The sequence below is a fragment of the Notamacropus eugenii genome, chromosome 2, assembly GCF_028372415.1.
Source record: "Notamacropus eugenii isolate mMacEug1 chromosome 2, mMacEug1.pri_v2, whole genome shotgun sequence".
Classification (NCBI taxonomy): Eukaryota; Metazoa; Chordata; class Mammalia; order Diprotodontia; family Macropodidae; genus Notamacropus; species Notamacropus eugenii.
The window spans coordinates 216,465,051-216,486,645 of record NC_092873.1 but is presented as its reverse complement, the minus strand read 5'-3'; the positions used below and the strand labels follow the sequence as shown (position 1 = coordinate 216,486,645).

The window sequence follows — 21,595 nt, the reverse complement described above, 5'->3', positions numbered from 1 at the left end:
CCTACAAGACACGGTGATTTGGCTAGGAGACCAGATGGCTTTACACCAACGCTACGAGATGTTGCAGTGCCACTACAAATATCGCCCACTTTGCGTGCTTAACCTCCCAATTGATTCCTCAACCTTCCCCAATCAATGGCCGGCGGTCCGCAAAGCCCTCCAGGGGGCTATGCTGGCTTACAACGCCACAGATGACATCCATCAGTTGGACTTGCTTATTGATCAGCTGAATAACCTTTCCAGAACGTTTGAGGAAAAGCGTGAACAAGAAGAGCGTTCCATCTTCGATTGGTTACAACGAATCCTGGACTTGCATTGGCTGCCAGGGGTGCTCTCCTCCGTTGCAGTTCTTGTCCTTATGTGTCTCATCCTGCCGTGCCTCCTGAAGTGCCTCCTGCAATTATTGACACGGGCACTGGAGAGTCTTAAAGGCGATGTCTTGTCTCTGAGACACCGCGAGGGCAGGTCCCCATGGGGGGAATCGCCCAACCTACCTGTGTAAAACAAAAAGGGGGAGATGTTGGGGGACAGCTCTGGACCGGGGTCCCCCGTGAGGACCGTGAGATGCCTGAGGGTCCGAACCTGCCCCCTTGTGGGGTACTGGGATGGCCCTGGTAACAGGCTGGCTCCACCCACGGGGAGGCACTTGGGAGGAGCTCGCCCGCCCATGGGAGGTACGGGGGAGGAGACAAGGGATAATAAAAGGGGATGACCACGAGAGCTGGAGAGAAGAAATGCAATAAAGCTTGCTGACTGCAACTCTTTTCGGGTGCTCTGCCTGTTTATTGCCCTCCCCCAACCGGGAGAGGGACCGGAGACGTCCGAAGACTGGGGATAGGTAAGTAGAAGGCGAAGGCCCGGGAGTCGCCTCGGGCAGGCATGTAAAAGTTTAACCTTATTAAGTCCTTTATGTTTTCCCTTTCCAATTTACCTATTTACACTTCTCTTGAGTTTTATATATGAAAGTCAGATTTTCTGTTCAGCTCTGGTCTTTTCATGAAGAATGCTTCAAAGTCTTTTATCTCATTAATTATCCATTTTTTTCCCTTGAAGGATTATACTCAGTTTTGCTGGGTAGATGATTCTTGGTTGTAATTGTAACTCCTTTGCCCTCCAGTATATCGTATTCCCAGCCCTCTATTCCTTTAATGCAGAAGTTGCTAAATCTTCTATTGTCCTGACTTGATCCACAATACTTGAATTGTTTCTTTCTGACTGCTTGCAATATTTTTTCTCCGTGACCTGGAAATCTGGAATTTGGCTATAATAAATTTTCATTTTGGTAACTTTCAGGAGGTGATTGGTGGATTCTTTCCATTTCCATTTTATCCTCTGGTTCTAGAATATCAGGGCAGTTTTCCTTGATAATTTCTTGAAAGATGATGTCTAGGTTTCTTTTTTGATCATGGCTTTCAGGTAGTTGAGTAATTTTAAAATTATCTCTCCTGGGTTTATTCTCCAGGTCAGTTGTTTTTCAGTGAGATATTTCACATTGTCTTCTTCTTTTTCATTCTTTTGGTTTTGTTTTATTGTTTCTTGACTTCTCATGAAGTCATTATAGCTTCCATTTGCTCCATTCTAATTTTTAAGGAGTTATTTTCTTTAGTGAACTTTTGGACCTCCATTTCCATTTGGCCAGTTCTGCTTTTTAAGGCATTATCCTCATTGGCTTTTTGTATCTCTTTTACCATTTGTCCTAGTCTGTTTTTTTAAGTTAAGTTTTTATGTGTGTGAGTCCCTTTGACCAAATTCCTTATTCATTTTTAATTATTTTCTTGCCTCACTGTCATTTCTCTTCCCAGTTTTTACTCTACCTCTCATGGTGGTTTTTTTTGGGGGGGGGAGGGGGTTGTAATTGGTGAAGCATTAGAGGTTAAGTGACTTGCCCAGAGTCTGTCCTGAGCTGTGCTCCATTCTCACCCAGCTGCAATAGATCTTTCCTGCTGACCTTCTTAGTTGTCAATTTCTTCTTCTCATGTTGCTATTGTTAATATTTCTAGTGCAGCATTGAATAATAATGGTGATAGTAGGCATTCTTGTTTCACTCTGATCTGTGAAGCTTATTCCCATTTCAGATAATGCTTGCTGATGCTTTTACATAGATATTAGCTCTCATTTTAAGGAAAGCTTCCTTTATTCCTATGTTCTCTAGTGTTCTTTAATAGCAATGGGTATTGTATTTTGTTAGGAGCTTATTCTCCATTTATTGAGATCAAATTTTCTTATTTATGTGGCTGACAAAAATGGTAAAATTTAGGAAGCAAATAACAGTTAAATTTTTTTCTGACCCTTTTTCCTGAGAGTATGGTAGAAGTTTATTAAGGAAATGTAACATTTATTAGTTCATAAGGATGATATCCTCTACAACAGCTTTACTTTTGATGCCCCCAAATCCCATGGGGTCATTCTGGGTTTTGAAAATGGGGCCTAATTATACTTGTTTGAGAACTATCCTAGTTAAGTTTGGGTAGATGCCTCACTATAATAGCTACAGAATTATTACTTCTTTGGCCATAGCACCTGCATAGATCATCTACTAAATTTTGGAAATGGTTTTAGTCTGTTTTTATGAAAAGCTAATATGTAAATATTTATGTTTTTCATGTTAATATATGATACTGTTAAGAATGACTAGCAATATCGTGTTTGTAAAAAAAAAAAAAAACATCTAGTGGCCAATAGAATTGTTTTCTTTTGAAAATTTCCTTCCAGTTGTTCTGACTCTAAAATCTCTTATGAGAATCTGCTGAAGAAACTGAGGGTATTTATCCTGAGGAAAGATTTGGGAGGACAAAATAGCTGTCTTTGAAGATGTCTACACTCTCTTGTGGGGGGAAAAATGAGACTTGCTTTTTCTTGAGCCCCTGAGGGAAGAACTAGCGACAGTCGGAGGAAGTTGCAAAGAAACAAGTTTAAGTTCAATTATCAGGAAAAACTTCCTAATAATTAGAGCTATCCAGGAGTGGAGAGGAGTGGGTCTCCACTCTTTGGAAGTGTCTACATATAACCTAGATGACTACTTCACAGGTGTATTGTAGTAGGGATTTTTATTTTTAATTTTTTTTTTTTTTTGGTTTTGAGTTGGTCTGGATTGACACTATGCTCTACTGCAAACTCTGAAGGTCTCTAATTCTATCATGTGTAGCATGCTGATATAAACAAAAAAAAAAAGCTAGATTTGGTGGGTTGGGAAATGTTACATTAATGAAGTTAAATCAGATCATCCTTCGTCTGATAATATTAAAATTTTACATTGTGTTGAGCACTAACCTGAAGTTAGGAGACCTGGATTCAAATGCTGGTTGTGAAACTGATAAGCTATGTTATCATGGGCAAGTTACTTAACCTCTCTGAGCTTCAAAGTATTCATTTGTAAAGTGATTATAGTAATAAACTTTACTGTTTGTTTTTATAATGTTGTAAAAAAATAAAAGTTCTGTTAACTTTAAACCTCCATGAAAATGTGAATGATTTTTATATAATGAAACCAAATATATTTAGACTTGATTAATTAAATTAGATTTGAGGTCTCAGACTTGAAATATATCTTTATAAAATATGTGAACAGAGAACTCACCAGACAAGAGTGTAAATAGGATTTCAAAGGAAGGTTATTTTCCCTACTAACCAAACTTTTCCAGCTCAGCATTTTTAGAATATAAATATCAAAAAGGTTTCAGTTTTAGCTAGTGCTAATTGAAGCAATATTTCTCTTCCTCCATGATCCATTTCAGGTGCCATCTCCTCCATGAAGCCTTCCCTATCTATTCATCATCCTAACTGAAAGTAACTATTGTATCCTCAGATTTTCCTGGGACGCTGTGCTTGAATCTCTTGATCCCTCCTTTGATCCTGTCACTTCCTACTGTGTATTTTTTCAAAGCTCCTATGAGGCAGGAGCTTTGTTGCTTTTAATCTTTATATTCTAAGACCATACCACATTGCCTTAATTGAATTGCTGTAATAAAAGCTGTCATTTATATATGCTTTACTGTTTGCATAAATGCTTTACATGGTCCTTATTTTTAAAGATTTCGTTTGATCCTTACAATAACCTTGTGAGATAGATGCCCTTATCTTCATTTCACAAATAAGGAAACAAGCTGAGAGCAGTTAATTGACTTGCGCAAGATCACACAGCTAGTGAGTATCCGAGTTAGGATTTAGACTTAGTCGTGAAGCTTTTAAGTCCAGCTCTTTACATCAACTGTGCCACCTATGTGAAATATTAATCCTTTCTTAATTACCTCTATTAATCTCAATGGCTTCATAGCCTAATTTAGATAACTGTATAAACCTGAAAATTCTATACTTCATTTTAAAAATATTCCATAATTCAGACTAGTCTTCCTCCAAATTAATGGATTAGTAAGGTTTGCTGATTTGTACTTGTAAGCAAAAAGAATTATATAGTAATATAGGAAAACAAAATCACAAATAAAATTTCTTTTTTTGGAAGATGTTTGTATAATTTTACTTTCCTTTACATGTTTTTATTTTCTCCACAAGGTCAACTCTTGCCTACTGTTTTCAAATCTCATGCTTGGGGAATTTTACACACACTTCTGGAGATGTTCAGTTATAGTATGCACCACATCCAACCTCATTACCGAGTTCAATTGCTGAGCCATCTTCACACTCTGGCTGCTGCTCCCCAGACTAATCAAAACCAGCTCCATCTCTGGTGAGCGTTTGGAGATGCCATTATCCTTTATTCTAATGTGCTGGATGTTTTATTCGAGCTTTTGGTTCCACTGTATAGTCCTTAGTATCATATATATATTTTTGTTCCTTCATGTTAGCATAAATTTCTTCTCTACCCTTGGAGTATTTGCCTGTTAATTAAAAAATGACAAATGGGGCAAGATTTACTAGAGAAGTTTCTTTTCTTTCAGTTAAGTATTTTGCCTCTGAACTGATGGTTAAAGCTTTACCTTGTGTTCTACCTCAGACATTTAAGGCTGAAAAAACAAAAAAAAGGTAATTGTACCGTTAGTGAAAACAGATATAGGAGAATGTATGTAGTTTTCAAAACATTGTATCTAAATGAAAAGGACTTTGCACCTCCATGTCCTTAGTGGCTTTGACTGAGGTCAGCAAAATCAGGAGACCTATGGTATGAGCTTCCCAATTTGGGAAATGCTAGAAAAGCTGCCACTGGGACACTGTCATTTTATTCATTACTTCCAAAGAAAAATTTTAAAGCACTTTCAAGTTTAATTTTTTTTGCCTGCCTTATAAAATTACAGAGTTGTAGATACATTTTTTCCAAAATATGATAACCTGGATAACTCTTGCCCCTTTCAGTGTTGAGAGTACTGCTCTAAGACTCATAACAGCACTTGGCAGCTCTGAAGTACAACCACAGTTTACTCGTTTCCTTAGTGATCCCAAAACTGTGCTTTCAGCAGAGTCTGAAGAACTGAACCGGGCCTTAATTTTGACCTTAGCCAGAGCAACTCATGTGACAGGTAATAATGAATTTTTCAAGGAAAAAAGAGTATGTTAAAGATTATTTTGATTATACTATATCACTGAAAGCCTACCTCCTGAAAAATTATCTGTATTTGAAAATCTTAACTACTAACTTGTTACTTTCACAGAGTCTTCTAGCTTTGACCAATTTTTGTTCCAGTTTTCAGACTGGTTAATAAGTTTTAAAGAAATAATGCATGAAAATTGGGAAGATTTTTGTTCAGATTAAATTATTCTCATTTGGTAACAGCCTTATTCTAGTGCTCATGTATTTTAGCCGTGTGACTTAGTAACGCACTTTTATGCCTTATCCTATGGAGACAGGTTTTGCTCGTGACCATTAACTTGAAAGAATAAACATGGTTTCCAGTCCAGTGGAATACCTATCAGTTATCAAATTACTGTTACCATCTAAAAGGGAAATAAGATGAACCAGAATCTAAACACCTTTGTGAGACTTTTGAAGAAATATACTTGTGGCTGAAATTGGCACTCCTGATTTAAGACTTGAGTTGATATTTTCTCTGAAGCTGTAGAAATCAAATTAGCATATAGAAAGAAAATCATTCTATGTTCTAAATTTTTTGATTACCTGAGAGATTCCCTTTTTCTCCTGTAAACCATTTTTATAAAGCTACTAAAACTTATCTTCCTAAGGCATGGATCTGAACATGTCTCTTCTGCTTATTACCTATAAACTGTGAACTGTAGATTATAAACTAGAATAACATACTAACTGCTCAGTCCACCATTTGAAGCCCTCCGTAATCTGACTTTCTGAACTTAATTCACATCTCCTTCATGTCCTTTTCATTTCAGCAAAATGAGTAATTTCTTGAATTCCACATAATATTTTCTGTTCAAAGGGTCCACTGTGTCTGAAATACATTCTTACCCCCACTTCTTAAAATCCTTAGCCTCTTTCAAGACTGAAGTGGGGGTGCTGCTTATGCAAAATCTCTCCTGATTCTTGGTGAGTTAATCCATATTATTCTAGGCCTCCCCTTTTCTTTCCTTTACTCCCATCAGTAGAATATAGACTCATTGAGGAACAAAGAGGGGCTGTTTTATCTTTTTTAGTCCTAGCATCTTGCACAGTTCTTAAGTATCTAATACATCTTTTTCATATTTTAGTTGAATTGAATTTGATACTTGTCTGTTTGTTTAGATTTTTTTACAGGCTCTGATTCAATTCAGGGAACTTGGTGCAAGGATATTCTTCAGACTATCATGAGTTTTACACCTCACAATTGGGCTTCTCACACTCTTAGCTGCTTTCCAGCTCCTCTGCAGGTAATTCTGTAATGAACCACCACTGTATGGAAAAGATATTATTTTGCCATTTTAGAATGTCTTATATGGAGAATTTTTTTTTATTGTTGTTAACTTTATTGAACAGGAGAGTAGTTTGATTTTCAAGCTCCTTGAAGGCAGAGACTGTTTTATCATTTTTGTCTATAACATTGTGCCTAACATATAATAGGTGCTTAGTAAATGCTTAGATTGAATTTTTAAATCTAGTTTTTTGCTACAAAGACTTGTTAAAGATAAGGCATTTTTGTAAAGATAAGGCATTTTTTTTACGGGAGTGGATATTTGTTTAGATATTTGACTATATACTTCCAAGTTTGTTTGGGTTTGGGTTTTTTTGGTCCAGACCTGTGCTTTTATTCGTATAGGAAACTCCAAATGAGGAAACTCTCTCTCTACCAGTGCAGAATGGCACCTTCTTTGCAACATTCTATAATCTGAATATTGCTGGGGACCTGAGAGATTGTGACTTGCCCCACCAGAATATATCAAAAGCTATTTTTGAATCTAGGTCTTCCCAATATCAAGACCAGCTTTTTTCCACCACCCAATAACTGAATTTTTTCTGAAATAATAGCCAATAAGTAGTTACAGAGTCTTGTGGGGTCATTTTGTGAACATTAACGTACTACTTGTTAAGTAAGCCCTGTGTCATTTTCACTGTAGTAGAGAGAAATAAAGAGATACTGTAAGAGGCACTGTAAGTAACTCTTTTTGATGTTCACTGGGACAAGACTAGAAAGAATGTATTCAGATTTCAGAGAACATTATCAAAGATTTATTATTTATATCAAAGAATATTATATAGTGTTATTGGGGAAAGAAGAGACAAAGGTATCATTTAAAGAGTCTTAAAGTTGAGGTATACCTAGGCTCTAGAGTGGGAGAATTAATCCTTTAAATGCTTTTTCAGTCTTATGTATGTGTGTGTTTGTGTAATTTTAGCCATTGGTAAAAATGGGGATCAGTTTAAAACAAAAGAAACTTTCTTTTAGAGAAAGAATTTTCCTCTCATTTCATCGTAGTGGCATTAAATTTTCTTTTATTTTTTAGAAATGAAAGAGATTTATAGAGGTCATTTAATTCAATTTCCTGATTATACAAATGAGAAAATGGTGAGAGGTGCTGAGGTTAGACAGTGTCTCAGAGTCAAGTGACTGAGAGAAGAACAATGAGTTAGAAACAGTCTTCTTATAGATCAGGAGTCCTTAACTTTTTTGTGCTGTGGACTGGTGAAGCCTACGCACCCTTACTCAGAATATTGCTTTTTTAAATGTATAGAGTAAAACACAAGCGTTTACCCAAGAAATTGAAATGCAGTTATCAAAATATTTTTTGAAGTTCACAGCTCTCATATTAAAAGTCCTTGATCTAGTGAGCCATTGTTTTATCCAATATGCAAAATTATAGTTACTGTCTTGTCTCTTTCTTCAGGCATTCTTCAAGCAAAATAATGTACCTCAAGAAAGTCGTTTTAACCTGAAAAAGAATGTAGAGGAGGAATATAGAAAGTGGAAATCTATGAGCAATGAAAATGACATCATTACTCACTTCTCTATACAAGGCTCTCCTCCCCTCTTCCTTTGCCTCCTTTGGAAAATGCTCTTGGAAACAGATCACATTAATCAAATTGGCTATAGGTGAACCAGTAGGCCTATCTACTATAACTGTACTCCCTTTCACGTACAGTTGGGTGGTACTAAAATTATTTGTTTCTCTCTGCCTTGTAGAGTACTAGAGAGAATTGGGGCTAGAGCCTTGGTAGCTCATGTCAGAACATTTGCAGACTTCCTGGTATATGAATTCTCCACATCAGCTGGAGGTCAGCAACTCAACAAATGCATTGAGATCCTCAATGATATGGTATGGAAGTACAACATTGTTACACTGGACCGATTGATTCTTTGTCTCGTAAGTATACAATTCTAAGATCTCCTGTCCATGCAGATCCCATGGATTACTCCCTTAATTGTTATAGATTCTTGTAGTTTGAGGATTGGTCTTAGAATTCAGAAAGCCCAGACTTCAAATTCTGCCTCCAGTACTAACTGTGTGACCCCAGGCAATTTACTTTTCTGATCCTCAGTTTCCTCGTGCATAAAAAGGGACAATAGCACCTCTCCCACAGGGTTGTTATGAGGATCAAGTGAGATAATATATGTTAAATAGGTTATAAACTTTAAAGTTCTGTATACATGCTAGCTATTATTACTTATCCCATAATTAAATACTGTTTCCAACCAGATGATAACTCTTTAGCTCTACTACTGTAAAGAACTAGAAATTTCACATTGGTGAATTAACTTAAATAATGATAATTTTATTTTCTTACCAGTCTTTACAGGTTGGGGCTGGTGGGGCAAGAGGTAGTAGTAGTAAAGATGTATTGCTTACTATTATTATATCCATTTTTGCTACAGTTTCTAGTTGCTGCCACCTCAGAATTAACCTTGGTCAGTTACCCCACCTCTCAGCATTCCCTGAAAGGCATAGAAGCAGTATCTGGCTAGGGTGGCAGACCCTGAGTTTACTTCCCACCTGCTGGAGTTACCTTGTTGCTTTTTCAGTGATTCATAAGCAATACTTATTGAACTTTAATTTCTCCTTAAACACAAACCTTGGTGGTCATAATTTTGGTGACCAGGATCCTCTGAGGTTAGTTACCTTTCACTGTAGTTTTGTTTGGCTCCACCACTCAATCATGTTGCCTCATTCCATCTGATACCTTGTAGTCCTTTTGTCCTCTCTTGATTGTTTCTTTATCCCACTCTCCTCAGCAACCATTCCAAAATCAAGTTTCCTGCCCTCATCTTTATTTCTCTTCTACAGTCTTCTCGGAGAAAATTGAGACTGTTTTCAGCTTCCTCATCTCCCCTTCTCTACCTATCATCTTCCTATACTCTCCTATACCCTTATCTCTGAAAAAGAGGTAGTTGATTTCCTTGCCAAGGCTAACTACTTAACCTGTAACCTCAAATCCCACCCCACCCCTATTTCCTGTATGACTTTGCCTCCATTAATCTTTCCCTCTCATTCTCATCTTCATTTTTCTCCCTGAGTACTAATGCTTTCCCTGTTGTCTAAAAGCATGTTTATGTCCCCCATATCATTAAAAACCCTTCATTTGACTTTGCCAAGCCTTCATAGCATTCTCTCAAGTCACTCTTCCCTTTCATTGCCTTAATTCCAAAGAGAATCAGATGTTCCTGCTTCCACTTCCTTATCATTCATTGACTTCTCAATCCCTTGCAGACTAGCTATTTGATTCCACTATTCAGCAGAAACTAGGTTACCAATGCTTGTTACATCAGATGACCTTTTCTCAATCCTCATCCTTTTTCATTACTTTTGGTTCTAATACTATTGAACATAACTCTTAATATTCTTTTCTGCCTCAGCTTTTGTGACACTGTTCTCTTAGTTCTTCTACATGTCTTACTCTTCTTCCTCACTCTTTGATGGATTGTTATACATCTGCTACTCCTTTAGAACTGTTATCCACAAAGGCTCGTCATAGATCCTCTTGTCTCTCTACTTTCTTTACCTTACCTCATTTGTTCCCATGGGTTCAATTATTATCTCTGCACAGATGGCTTCCATGTCTATATGTGCATCTCAAATCTTTCTCTTGCCTCTCTTGTCAACTCTGCTGCATGTTTCCTCAATGTCCTGTTAGCAACTCACACTGAACATGAATAAACTGGAGCTCATTGTCTTCCCCATTGCCAGACTTTTCTTCAGACTTGCCTGTTTTTGTCTAAAGGTCTCATCCAAGTATATAACCTTGAAGTCATTATTAAATCTTGCATTTCCATCAACTCCCATTACTAGTCATTTGCCAAGGGTTATTGATTTTTCCTCCAAAAGATCTCTGATCTGTTCAGTCCCTTTCATTTAACGTAACCAGTCTCCTTGTTGGCTTCAGCATTGCTTATGGAGAGAGACAGAGACGGACTCTGATAATCTTCTCATTGGTGTCCCTCTTCTACTGTCTTCACTCTCTGATCACACTGTTGTCAAGATCATCTTCCTAAAGTACTCAAAAGCCTTCCATGTCTTCTTATCTAAGGAATGTGAATTCCTTAGCCCTGTACAATCTAACTTTGATCTAATTTTTCGTTCTTATTTCATACTATTCTCTTTAGTGTATTCTGTGTTTTAGCCAAATCAGGCTATTAATTGTTTCCTGAATGTGTTGCTTCTTTCCTTACCTCTTTTTATTTATGCATAGGGTTCTCCTTCCTTGGAATGCACACCTTCCTTTTTTCTTTCCCTGAGTCTTTGTCTTCCTTTTAGACTTACTTCAGGTAATACTTCCTCCATAAAGCTTTCCCTAACTTCCTTTTTCTTCATATTGGTTCATTCTCCCTAAATTTTCTTTAAAAAATATTGATAGCTTTTGTTTTTACATCATCTTCTTTTACATGATTCTGCACTCCCAGGGGAACCATTCCTTATTACAAATCTCTTCAGTTGTCCTTGTACTTGACTTATCTTCATATTGTACCCCCTCAGTTTGTTGTAAGCTTCCTATTGTTCCTAGGAACTATATTATATTCCCTTTATGTATTTGTTTCCCAGGGGCCTATCTAGCATCCTTCCTCACATGTGGTAGGTGCTTAATGCCTTTTGGTTGATTTTAAAAAGAAATAGGGAGATTTGTCAGTGTTCTTTCATACATTCATTCAGCAAACATTTATTAACTACCTACAATAAGGAACTGTGGTAGGTACTAGGAAATATACAAAATGAAAAAGTCCCTGCCCTCAGGGAGCTTAACCATCTTAGTGGGGGAGATGTGATGTGATATCTATAATCAATATGTAAAGAATATTATGAAAAGCTTACAAGGTACTCTAAGAATTCATTGGGAAAGAATACTTTATATAGATGTGATCAGAAATGTTTTCATGAAGAAAATAATATCTGAGGAAGATCTTAACAAATATAGAAGAAAATGGGATTTATTCCAGTCAGGGAATGTCATAAGAAAAGACACAGAGGTAGGAAAGTATAGACTGTTCAGGAAATTGAGTTTTCTTGTTTGGTTGAAGTTTATGGTTTATAATAAGTGATGGGGAGATATGTACCTTGGTACTACAAGTTCAGGGATCCTTGAATTTCAGGCTTTATTTAAAACAAGCCTTTGAAAGTTTTTGGTTTTTTTGGCATAGCAGTGATATAATCAAATTCTTAACTTAAAGTCAATCTTTTTAGTGCTTATGCAAGTTGAATCAGTGGGAAGTGACTTAAGTCTCACGAACTAGACACTAACTCACATGAAGGCAGGAGTTAGCTTAGAAAATATAACTGTTTGTTTAACTGAGGCTAGTTTAAACTTTGTGATCCTTTGACTTTTTGCTTTAGCATTACTTAGCATTATTATTTAGAAAGAGTTTGCTACAGTTAATGTTGCAAATAAGATCAACAGAGTTGAATTTAAAAGAAACTTAATGTGTTAGTACGTTGCATGAAAATGAATCCTACTGCTTTTGAGGGTCATATATATCAAGGTAGCAGCCTTGTATTCCACCTTATTTTGGGGAACTGTTCTAGTTACTACATACAAATAGAAAGGTATAGATATATACACATACACTATATGCTATATGTAAATATTTGAAAGTAATAAAAATAAAGTGGGTTTTTTATTATATAACTTCACTCTAATTGACTATTCTACAAAAGTTTTCTTCCACCAATAACCTGAATATTTAAAAATTATTTCTCTGTAATTTGTGTTTTCAAATGACCTTCATGAACCATGATAGTTGGAGATCTTCCTTTTATCATTGTTTTTTCTATCTTTGATTCACCAAAGGCCATGCGTAGTCATGAAGGAAATGAAGCTCAGGTTTGCTATTTCATAATTCAGTTACTATTGCTGAAGCCAAATGATTTTAGAAATCGAGTAAATGATTTTGTGAAAGAGAACTCTCCAGAGCACTGGCTGCAGAATGACTGGCATACCAAGCATATGAATTATCACAAGGTACATTTTAATCAATGTTATTCATTTGAAATGAAAACCTCAAATTTATCATTTTGTAAATAGTAATAGTGTTCTTTGCTATATATTTCTAATTGTTTCTCTCCATGTAACAGTTATGATAACCTTGAAGAATTTTTGAGAGCTAATCTGTTTTATAGACTTTTAAGAAATTGAGCCAACATTTCAAATATATTTGAAATATATTTATATATTTATATCTATCAAATAGATTTATGTGTTTGATATCTATCAAATATATCAAATATGTTTATCAAATATATATTTTAGAAATCAGATTACAGAGCTCTTTAAAACCAAACAAAAAGTAATAGAGTACTCTTGAATAAAACTAAAATTATTTTCTTAAGCAAATTAGATTCCTAAATACTGTAATGTATTTGAGTTTATTCAGTCCTTTCTTAAAAGAGACAAACTGAGCATTTATTCATCTCCTACAGAAATATCCTGAGAAGCTGTATTTTGAGGGCCTAGCAGAACAAGTCAATCCTCCTGTGCAGATCCAGCTTCCCTATCTTCCAATCTACTTTGGAAATGTGTGTCTCCGATTCCTACCAGTATTTGATATAGTTATCCACAGATTTTTGGAATTGCTGCCAGTGTCCAAATCGCTAGAGACTCTTCTGGATCACTTGGGAGGCTTATACAAGTTTCATGGTGAGCTCTATTTATTTGTAAATGTATTTTATTAGTTCCATAGTAAGAGAAAGTGTTTTATTGTGGATAACTAGCTGACCTTGGAGCCAAAAACAATTGAGTTCAAGCCTCACTTCTGACACAGACTGACGGTGTTACCTTAGACAGATCCCTTAACCTCTCAGAGCAAGCTGCAGAGAAGGTACCAGACTGCACCAGGAGAGGGAACTTATCTGGAAGCTCTCTCAGTGAAATCACAAGTCCATTCTTTCTCCCTTTCTGAGTCCATAAACGCTGTAGTCCCTGCAGGCGTAGCCAAGCAGAAAGAGTAACTTTAATTTAGTAAAATGGTCTCTTTCATGGTAATGGGCATGTAACGCAGTTTTAGAAGAGGGGTTGATTTCCAGTTCCAATGAGTAATGAAACAAAGTATTTGAAAATGTAATAGATGTTAGCATCCTTATGCAATAGATTGAAGATCTTGTTTTTCCCCTCTTCTTCACCGGAACATAATTGCTTTGCCTTATGATTTAAAAACCATTCATTACTGTGCTATTTTTTTTTTTCCAGAAATTGCTTCATCAGTTTCTGAGCTCTTGTTTTGGGAGAGCTGCCTTAAGCAGAAAAATTAGCTTTTTCTCAGTCATTAATCATCAACTAAGTGCAAGTGCTGCTGTGATTACATTTTTCTTTCTTGGCAGACCGTCCAGTAACTTACTTGTATAATACTCTGCATTACTATGAGATGCACCTGAGAGAGCGCCCACACCTCAAACGGAAGCTTGTCCATGCTATCATTGGCTCACTAAAAGATAATCGGCCACAGGGCTGGTGTCTAAGTGATACGTATCTCAAATTTGCAATGAATGCACGAGAAGAAAACCCTTGGATCCCAGAAGACTCTTATTATTGCAGACTTATTGGCAGACTAGTAGATAATATCCTTTTTCATGGTGTGTGTGTGGGGTGTGTGTTTTTCAAAGGGGTAGTAGTGTTTTCAGTTGCAAAAAAGCCTTTTCCAAGAAGATATTTTTACTTATTCTCAAGACATGTATTTCTGGGGTGATCTACCCATTTTTTTAGTTTTTGAATTCCTTTTGAAAACCTGATACAGTAATATCCCCTGAAAAATATTAAATTCATGCCAGAAAACTATGTATTTGAAAGTAGATTTATAGAAATTTTTAGGTTTATATCAGTCATGTTTTCATTTCCAAATAGGCTCATTCTAGATTTTATTGGTTATATCGTTTAGTATCAGGAAATAGATACTGTGTTGTATAGATTTTCAAATTTTCATCTGAGAGGATTAGGAAACAATGTATTCAGTAGGTAAGAAAAAATTCTATGCTTAGATTTCCCACTCTTTCCCACTATTTGAGAGCCTCAGCTGTGTATGTGTCTCATTGATCTAAGACTTCTTTGTAAGGAATAAATGCCTCTCTCATTATAGTAAGACTCTAATATTGTGGCAGAACTCCTTAAAGTTGATTTGGAGAACTTAATATGTGTTTTTTTTTTTCCATCCACATCTAATTTTATTTTATTATCCTTTTAGTATTTAGTATTGATTAGGAAATAGATCAAGAGAGGTTATGTGACTTATGTAAAATCATGTAAGTTGTGACAGAGCCAGGATTCACACCTGTGTACTGTAGGTCCAAATCCAGCTCTCTTATTCCTGTACCACACTGTTGAACAGACTTATTTTTAAAAGAAACCCGGTTGTATGTTTTCTATTTGTATAAAACACATTTTCTGAGTCTTACTAAACTGAGTTCCAATATTATTGCCTTGATTGATCACACCTATGGCTGGCAAATCTCCTGGTCCCTTTCCAAACTGTGACTGGAGATTCAATGAGTTTCCCAATCCAGCTGCCCATGCTCTTCATGTAACCTGTGTGGAGCTAATGGCTTTGGCTGTTCCAGGACAGGATGTTGGGAATGCCCTTCTAAATGTTGTCCTAAAGAGGTAAGTAAATTGTCCTGAAGTTCAGTAAGCACAAGGTGTTTCTAAATAAAATAAACATTTGTGTTAAATCTCTTGCATGCATGATTTACCAATATTATTTACATATAGCCCTGAAAATCAGTGCTTCTCTGGTCTTCCTTTATAATGGCTGTCATCAAATGGGTTTTGTTGGCAAGGGAAAATGTGCAATTTAAGTGTCACAGTCATTTTTCCACTCAGGTAATTCTACCAAAGAATATACCAAAAAGAAAAGTGTAATCTAATAAAATAATCTCATTTTGATTGACAGAGATTAGTTTTCAGGCTATGATTAGGTAAATATTTTAGACTATGCCATTGTCCTCTCATGAAATGTTCCATAGGTGAAAAATTATCTTTGTCTTCTTTTCTTTTTTTGCTTGCAGTCAGCCTTTAGTACGAAGAGACAACATTACTTCTTGGATGAATGCAATTGGATTGATCATTACTGCTTTACCAGTGAGTTAATGTTTTTAATTTGTGCATAACAGTGAGATGTATCAAAAAGTTAAAAGGATATCACCTGTACTTGAACAAGAATCCCTGTACAAAATGCCTGACAAGTGATTATCCAGCCTTTATTTAAAGAACTGTTGAAGGGAACCTCTTACTTCCCAAGGTAGCCAATTCACCTTTCCATAATACTTTGTATTTTTGTCATCTTTAAAAGATTACTAACATCTAAGCGGTTATATTTGCTAGTTCTTTCAGGAAACTGGTGTATAGGAGAGTTGAGCCTAGTGACTTAAACTCATTCAAGGGCCGCTAAGCACTCTTTCTCTTTCTTTAATTTATCTAGGATTTCAGTTGCCTTGTAGCCATCCTGCATTCATCCTTTTCAATTCCTTGGTCATTCTCTCTTTTTCTTCCTCTTCCTCTTCCTCTTCCTCCCTCCCTCTGTCTCTCGACAATTGCTTTAAAATCTAGTTTGTGTGTCACACCAATCCCCAGTGTGTCTGTGTGTAAGAAAAAGTACTAGTCTAGATCAGCACCTTGTCTATACCTTTTAGTATCAATGAATTCCCTGTAACAGAAATTTTGTGACTTTATCATGTTGACATACCTAGTGTATATTGGAGACCTTCCTGAGACAGACACTAGTGCTTTTGGTACCACACCATGCTGCACCCAAGGTGCTTTAGGGTTTGCAAAATGTTTAAAATGAATTCAATTTCATAAACATTTATTAACCACCTACTGTGATGATACAGGATCATGCTATACACTAGAGATACAAAGAAAAATGAAAAGTTGTAGGATATGAAAAAAAACCCCATAAATTATCAGCATTTTTATATATTACCAGAGAAATAGAAAATCTATTTTAAGTAACTCTAGGCAATGTAAACTTCTTGGGGGTCTACCTGCCGAGACAAATCCAGGAACTACATGAATGCGACTATAAAACATTTTTCACACAAAGTCACACCTAAACAACTAGAAAAATACTGTTTCATAGGTAGGCTGAGCCAATATAATAAAAGTGACTTCTTCCTAAATTAATTATTCAGTGCCATATCAGTCAAACTATCAAAAAATTATAGAGCTAGGAAAAAACCATAAAATTCATCTGGAAAGAGTTCAAAAATGTCAAGGGAATCAAAAAAAAAATGCAAAAGAAGATGGTCTAGCCATACCCGATATCAAACTGTATTATAAAATGGTAATTATTAAAACTATTTGGTACTGGCTAAGAAATAGAGCGTTGGATCCGTGGAACAGATTAGGTGCAAATTACATTATAGTAAATGACCATAGTAATCTAGTATAGATTATAGATTATATACTAGATATAGATAGTATAGATTATAGTATAGGTATAGAACAACATCTCACACCATATACCAAGATAAAGTCAAATGGGTACATGATTTACACATAAAGGGTAATACCATAAGCAAATTAAGAGATCATGGAAAAGTTTATCTGTCAGATTTATGGATAAGGGAAGAATTTAGGGCCAAACAAAGATAAAGAGAACATTACAATTTTGATTATATAAATTTAAAAGTTTGCACAAAACCAGTGCAACCAAAATTATAAGGAAAGGAGGAAACTGGAAAAAAAATTTTGTAACAGGTATCTCTGATAAAGGCCTCATTTCTGAAACAAAGAGAGCTGAGTCACGTTTATAAAAATACAAGTCATTCTCCAATTGATAAATGGTCAAAGAATATGAATAAGCAGTTTTCAGACAAAGAAATCAAAGTTATCTATAGTTGTATGGAAAAAATGTCTAAATCACTATTGATCAGAGAAATGCAAATTAAAACACACCTATTTGACTAATATGACAAAAATGGAAAATGTTGGTTGTTGGAGGGGAATGTGGGAAACACACTATTGATGGAGTTGTGAACTAATCCAGACATGCTGGAGAGCAATTTGGAACTACGCTGAAATGGCTATAAAGCTGTGACATTTAAAAAAAGGAAAAAGGGCCTTTTTGTACAAAAATATTTATAACAGCTTTTTGTGATGACTACAAACTAGAAATCAAACGGAGGCCCATCAGTTGGTAAATGGCTAAATAAGCTGTGGGTATATGATTGTAGTGGAATATTATTGTGCTATAAAAATGACAAGCAGGATGATTTCAGAAAAACCTGGACTTACATGAATTGATACATAGTGAAGAGAACAGAAACAGAAGAGTATTTTACACAGTAATAGCACTATTGTATGATGAACTGTGAATGACTTAGCTTTTCCCAGCAGTACAGTGACCCAAGACAATCCCAAAAGACTAATGATGAAGCATGCTATCTGTCTCCAGAGAAGAAGTTGAATGCAGACCAGAGCATGCTATATTTCACTGTTTCATTTTGAGTCTTCTTATGTGAAATGATTAATATGGACGTTTTACTTAATTGCACATATATAATCTTAAAAAAAATGAAATAGTACTTGTCCTCAAAGAGCTTACCTGGGAGGGACATACATACATATATCCCTTAACATCATGTGTGATCTGATGCTTAAACTTAACCAATAAAGTTTAAGTTTTGTCATTATTTCCATGTTATAGCTGAGAGGATTAAGGCTTAGGCAGATAAATGACTACCCATGGTCACACAACTAGTAAGTATAAGAGACATGGATTAATTATTCCTATCCAACCAAATGTTGGGTGCCTCTCTGCTTATTTTGTCTTTGCAGACCCAGAATAGCGTTCTGGCTAGTCATCCTTTTCCTCATTCTCACTACATGACTGTCCCATTTCCTTTTCCAATTATATATTTCTTGTATGTTGTCTTTCATACTGCTTTTTTTTTTTTTTAGCAAAAGTCATTGTTGGGGATCTGCTACTTATTCATATCCATATATCCATAATGCTTTTCTCTTTTCCCCTTTCTGGGTCACCCACAATTTTGATTCTTCAGAAATTATGGTATTTTCATAATTCATCACCTTGTGTTACTGTGAATGGAGTTTGATGATAGATGTAATATATTAGGGACCATTAGGACAGCCCTTTAAAAAGCATTTTAGTAATTCTGTGTCTGTGGGAGTTCTAACTCATGAACCTTTTTTTAAATGACATTCAGACTGAATGGAAAGCTGGAAGGATTTTGGAAGGATTATGTCATGTAAGATCTTTGATTTAAAGTGTTGAATGCATGAAATGTTAAATTATTTGTTCATGGAATGTTTTTGCATCTTTTGGTGGTATTTCATTTTAAGGAGCCATATTGGATTGTCCTTCATGATCGAATTGTGAGTGTTATTGACAGCCCAAGCTTCATCTCCGAGACTGAATGGGTTGGATACCCATTTCAGCTTTTTGACTTTACTGCTTGTCACCAGTCTTATTCTGAGATGAGCTGCAGCTACACTTTGGCTTTGGCACATGCTGTGTGGCATCATTCTAGCATTGGACAACTTTCTCTCATTCCCAAGTAAGTACTTTGGTAATTAAGTAAAAGTCTTTTTAAGCATATAGCAAAAACCTGATTACCTGGAAATGTAGTATTCTGATGACTGATGAATTGGATTTTCAAGTTAGCCAAAAAATTTTATATGGAAAGTTGTATTTACACTTATTTATTTTAAATTATTACATTATATTAAATTATATATTTTAAAATTTTAAATATTTTTAAGTTGATACTGAAAAGTGTCAAAAATTTACATAACTTTCCTGAATAAATATAGCTCTAGATAGGTAGATAGGTAGATAGATATAACCAAATATAATTCTTTTAGTGATGATTCATTGTTTTCTAGTTTCTTGGGTTCTCTTTCAACTCATTTTCGTTATATAAGGTACTTGATGTGCTAAAATATTAGAAATTGACTTGAGTATATCTAATCTCTGGAGTTGCCCTTATCCTTCCATTAAGTAAAAATAATAATTGATGAAAAAAATTGATAAAATAATAATATGTAGCACTTTAAAGTACGTAAAATGCCTTGCTAACAACCTCCCTTTTAAGTTAGCAAAGCAGATAGAGCATTTTTAGATGAGACTTCACTGTCACTGAGACTTCAAAGAGTTGAAGTGACTCATCAAGTCATTCTTAGCTAGTGTCACAACTGAAATTCTAATCCAGGTCTCTCTCGAATTCAAAGTCCAGTTTTCTTTCTACTAAATAGTGCTGTTTGTTTTGGGGGTTTTTTGTCTTGTGATTTATTTCCTCCAAAACCTATCCCTTTTTCAGACTTCTCTATTTTTGTTGTGGGGACCACCCACCATTCTTGTAGTCACCCTGGTTTGCATCCTCAGTATTAGTTCTTGATTCCTCACTCGCTATTACCCCTTATATCCATTCAGTCACCAAATCTTATCCATGTTTCTATCTCCACAACATCTATTGTATTTACTGCTTTCTTAGTACTCATCAGTCACCACATTATTTAGTTCATGCTTAACTTCTGATTGCATTCCCTACCCCAAGTATACCTCTTCCATTCCACTCAGCTGTCACTTTTCCTTAAGTATAAGGAAAAGTCACCATGTCACTCCCCTACTTTAGTAAATTCAAATATAAACTCCTCTGTGTGGCGTTAAAGTCCCTTTACAATTTGGTCCCAACTCCTCTTTCCAACCTTATTAAGCATTATTCCCTTTCTTTTATTCTGACTTAGCCCATCTGGCTTTCTTACTGGTATTTCACACATGATAGTCCAGCTCAGTGCCTTTGCTCTTTTGTGCTCCTTTCTAATGCCACTGCACAGAATCCTTTTTTTCCTTCAAGAGTCAGCTCAAGCACCAATTTCTACGTGAAGTCTTTACTGTTGTTTTTCTACCCCCTATGGAATCCTTGCTGGTGCTGTCCTTGACAAAACTACTTTATATTAATTTTGCCTATATTTTACATACAGAGCATGATGCCTGGCACATAGTAAGCACTTAATGAATGTTTGTCGATTTATCTTTGAATTCTAGATTTCTCACTGAAGCACCTTCCCATAGTAAAGACTGAATTCCAGTTACTTTATGTGTACCACCTGGTAGGGCCTTTTTTACAAAGATTTCAGCAAGAGAGAACTCGGTGCATGATAGAGGTAAAATGGGGCTTTTGTCTCTTGACTTGTTTTGGTATGTACTATACCTAGGAAACTAGACGTCAGAGCTAGAGGGCATCAGGATAGTCACGTAGTACATGAGTAACTATGACTGACCTAGACCAGCAATGGGGAAAGACTAACATGAGCTGGAATGAGGTCATTGTACCTAATCTACTACCTTCGTTATTATCTGGTTGGCAAGAACATTCTGTGATTCTTCCAGCTTGTTATATCTTAGTGGGAGTTATTGACAACTTCAGATTTGGCTGTAGAAATGCAAAAATCGGATATTTACTCATCAGGGATGTTGTGGATGGTATTATTACTTGGGTACAAGTTGGACTAGCTAGATTCTTGAGTTCCCACCTGGCTCTTAGATTCTTTGATTCTGTAATTATTTTACAGAAATTTTTTTGTTCTAGTGTTTTAAATTAAATGGTATTGAAATGTGAGAAAACAGTTTTACAATGCTTTTTTACATGAAAAAATAGGGGAAATTACAAATATTATATAAAAAGAAATGAAGCCAAAGCTTGTCATAAATAGTACTATAGCACTGTGAATGCACTTATATTGCATTTCATATTCTTCTTGTTTCTTTCAAATAATAAATACCTTTCCAGAGCTGTTGTCCATCATTGACTTCATAACCCCAAATCC

General features: G+C 35.7%; 1 protein-coding gene across 1 annotated transcript in view; it reads left to right on the top strand.

Annotated features, from left to right (window-relative positions):
• The window catches only part of LOC140526797 (mediator of RNA polymerase II transcription subunit 23-like), a 39,855-nt gene that overhangs the window by 11,793 nt on the left and 6,467 nt on the right, over positions 1-21,595 (top strand). The window contains 13 exon segments of the mRNA XM_072643332.1: positions 4,510-4,684; positions 5,308-5,471; positions 6,644-6,768; positions 8,221-8,426; positions 8,517-8,697; positions 12,608-12,778; positions 13,237-13,453; positions 14,134-14,370; positions 15,241-15,406; positions 15,811-15,883; positions 19,109-19,323; positions 20,814-20,828; positions 20,830-20,932. Of these exon segments, the coding sequence (XP_072499433.1) occupies positions 4,510-4,684; positions 5,308-5,471; positions 6,644-6,768; positions 8,221-8,426; positions 8,517-8,697; positions 12,608-12,778; positions 13,237-13,453; positions 14,134-14,370; positions 15,241-15,406; positions 15,811-15,883; positions 19,109-19,323; positions 20,814-20,828; positions 20,830-20,932 (2,048 nt within the window).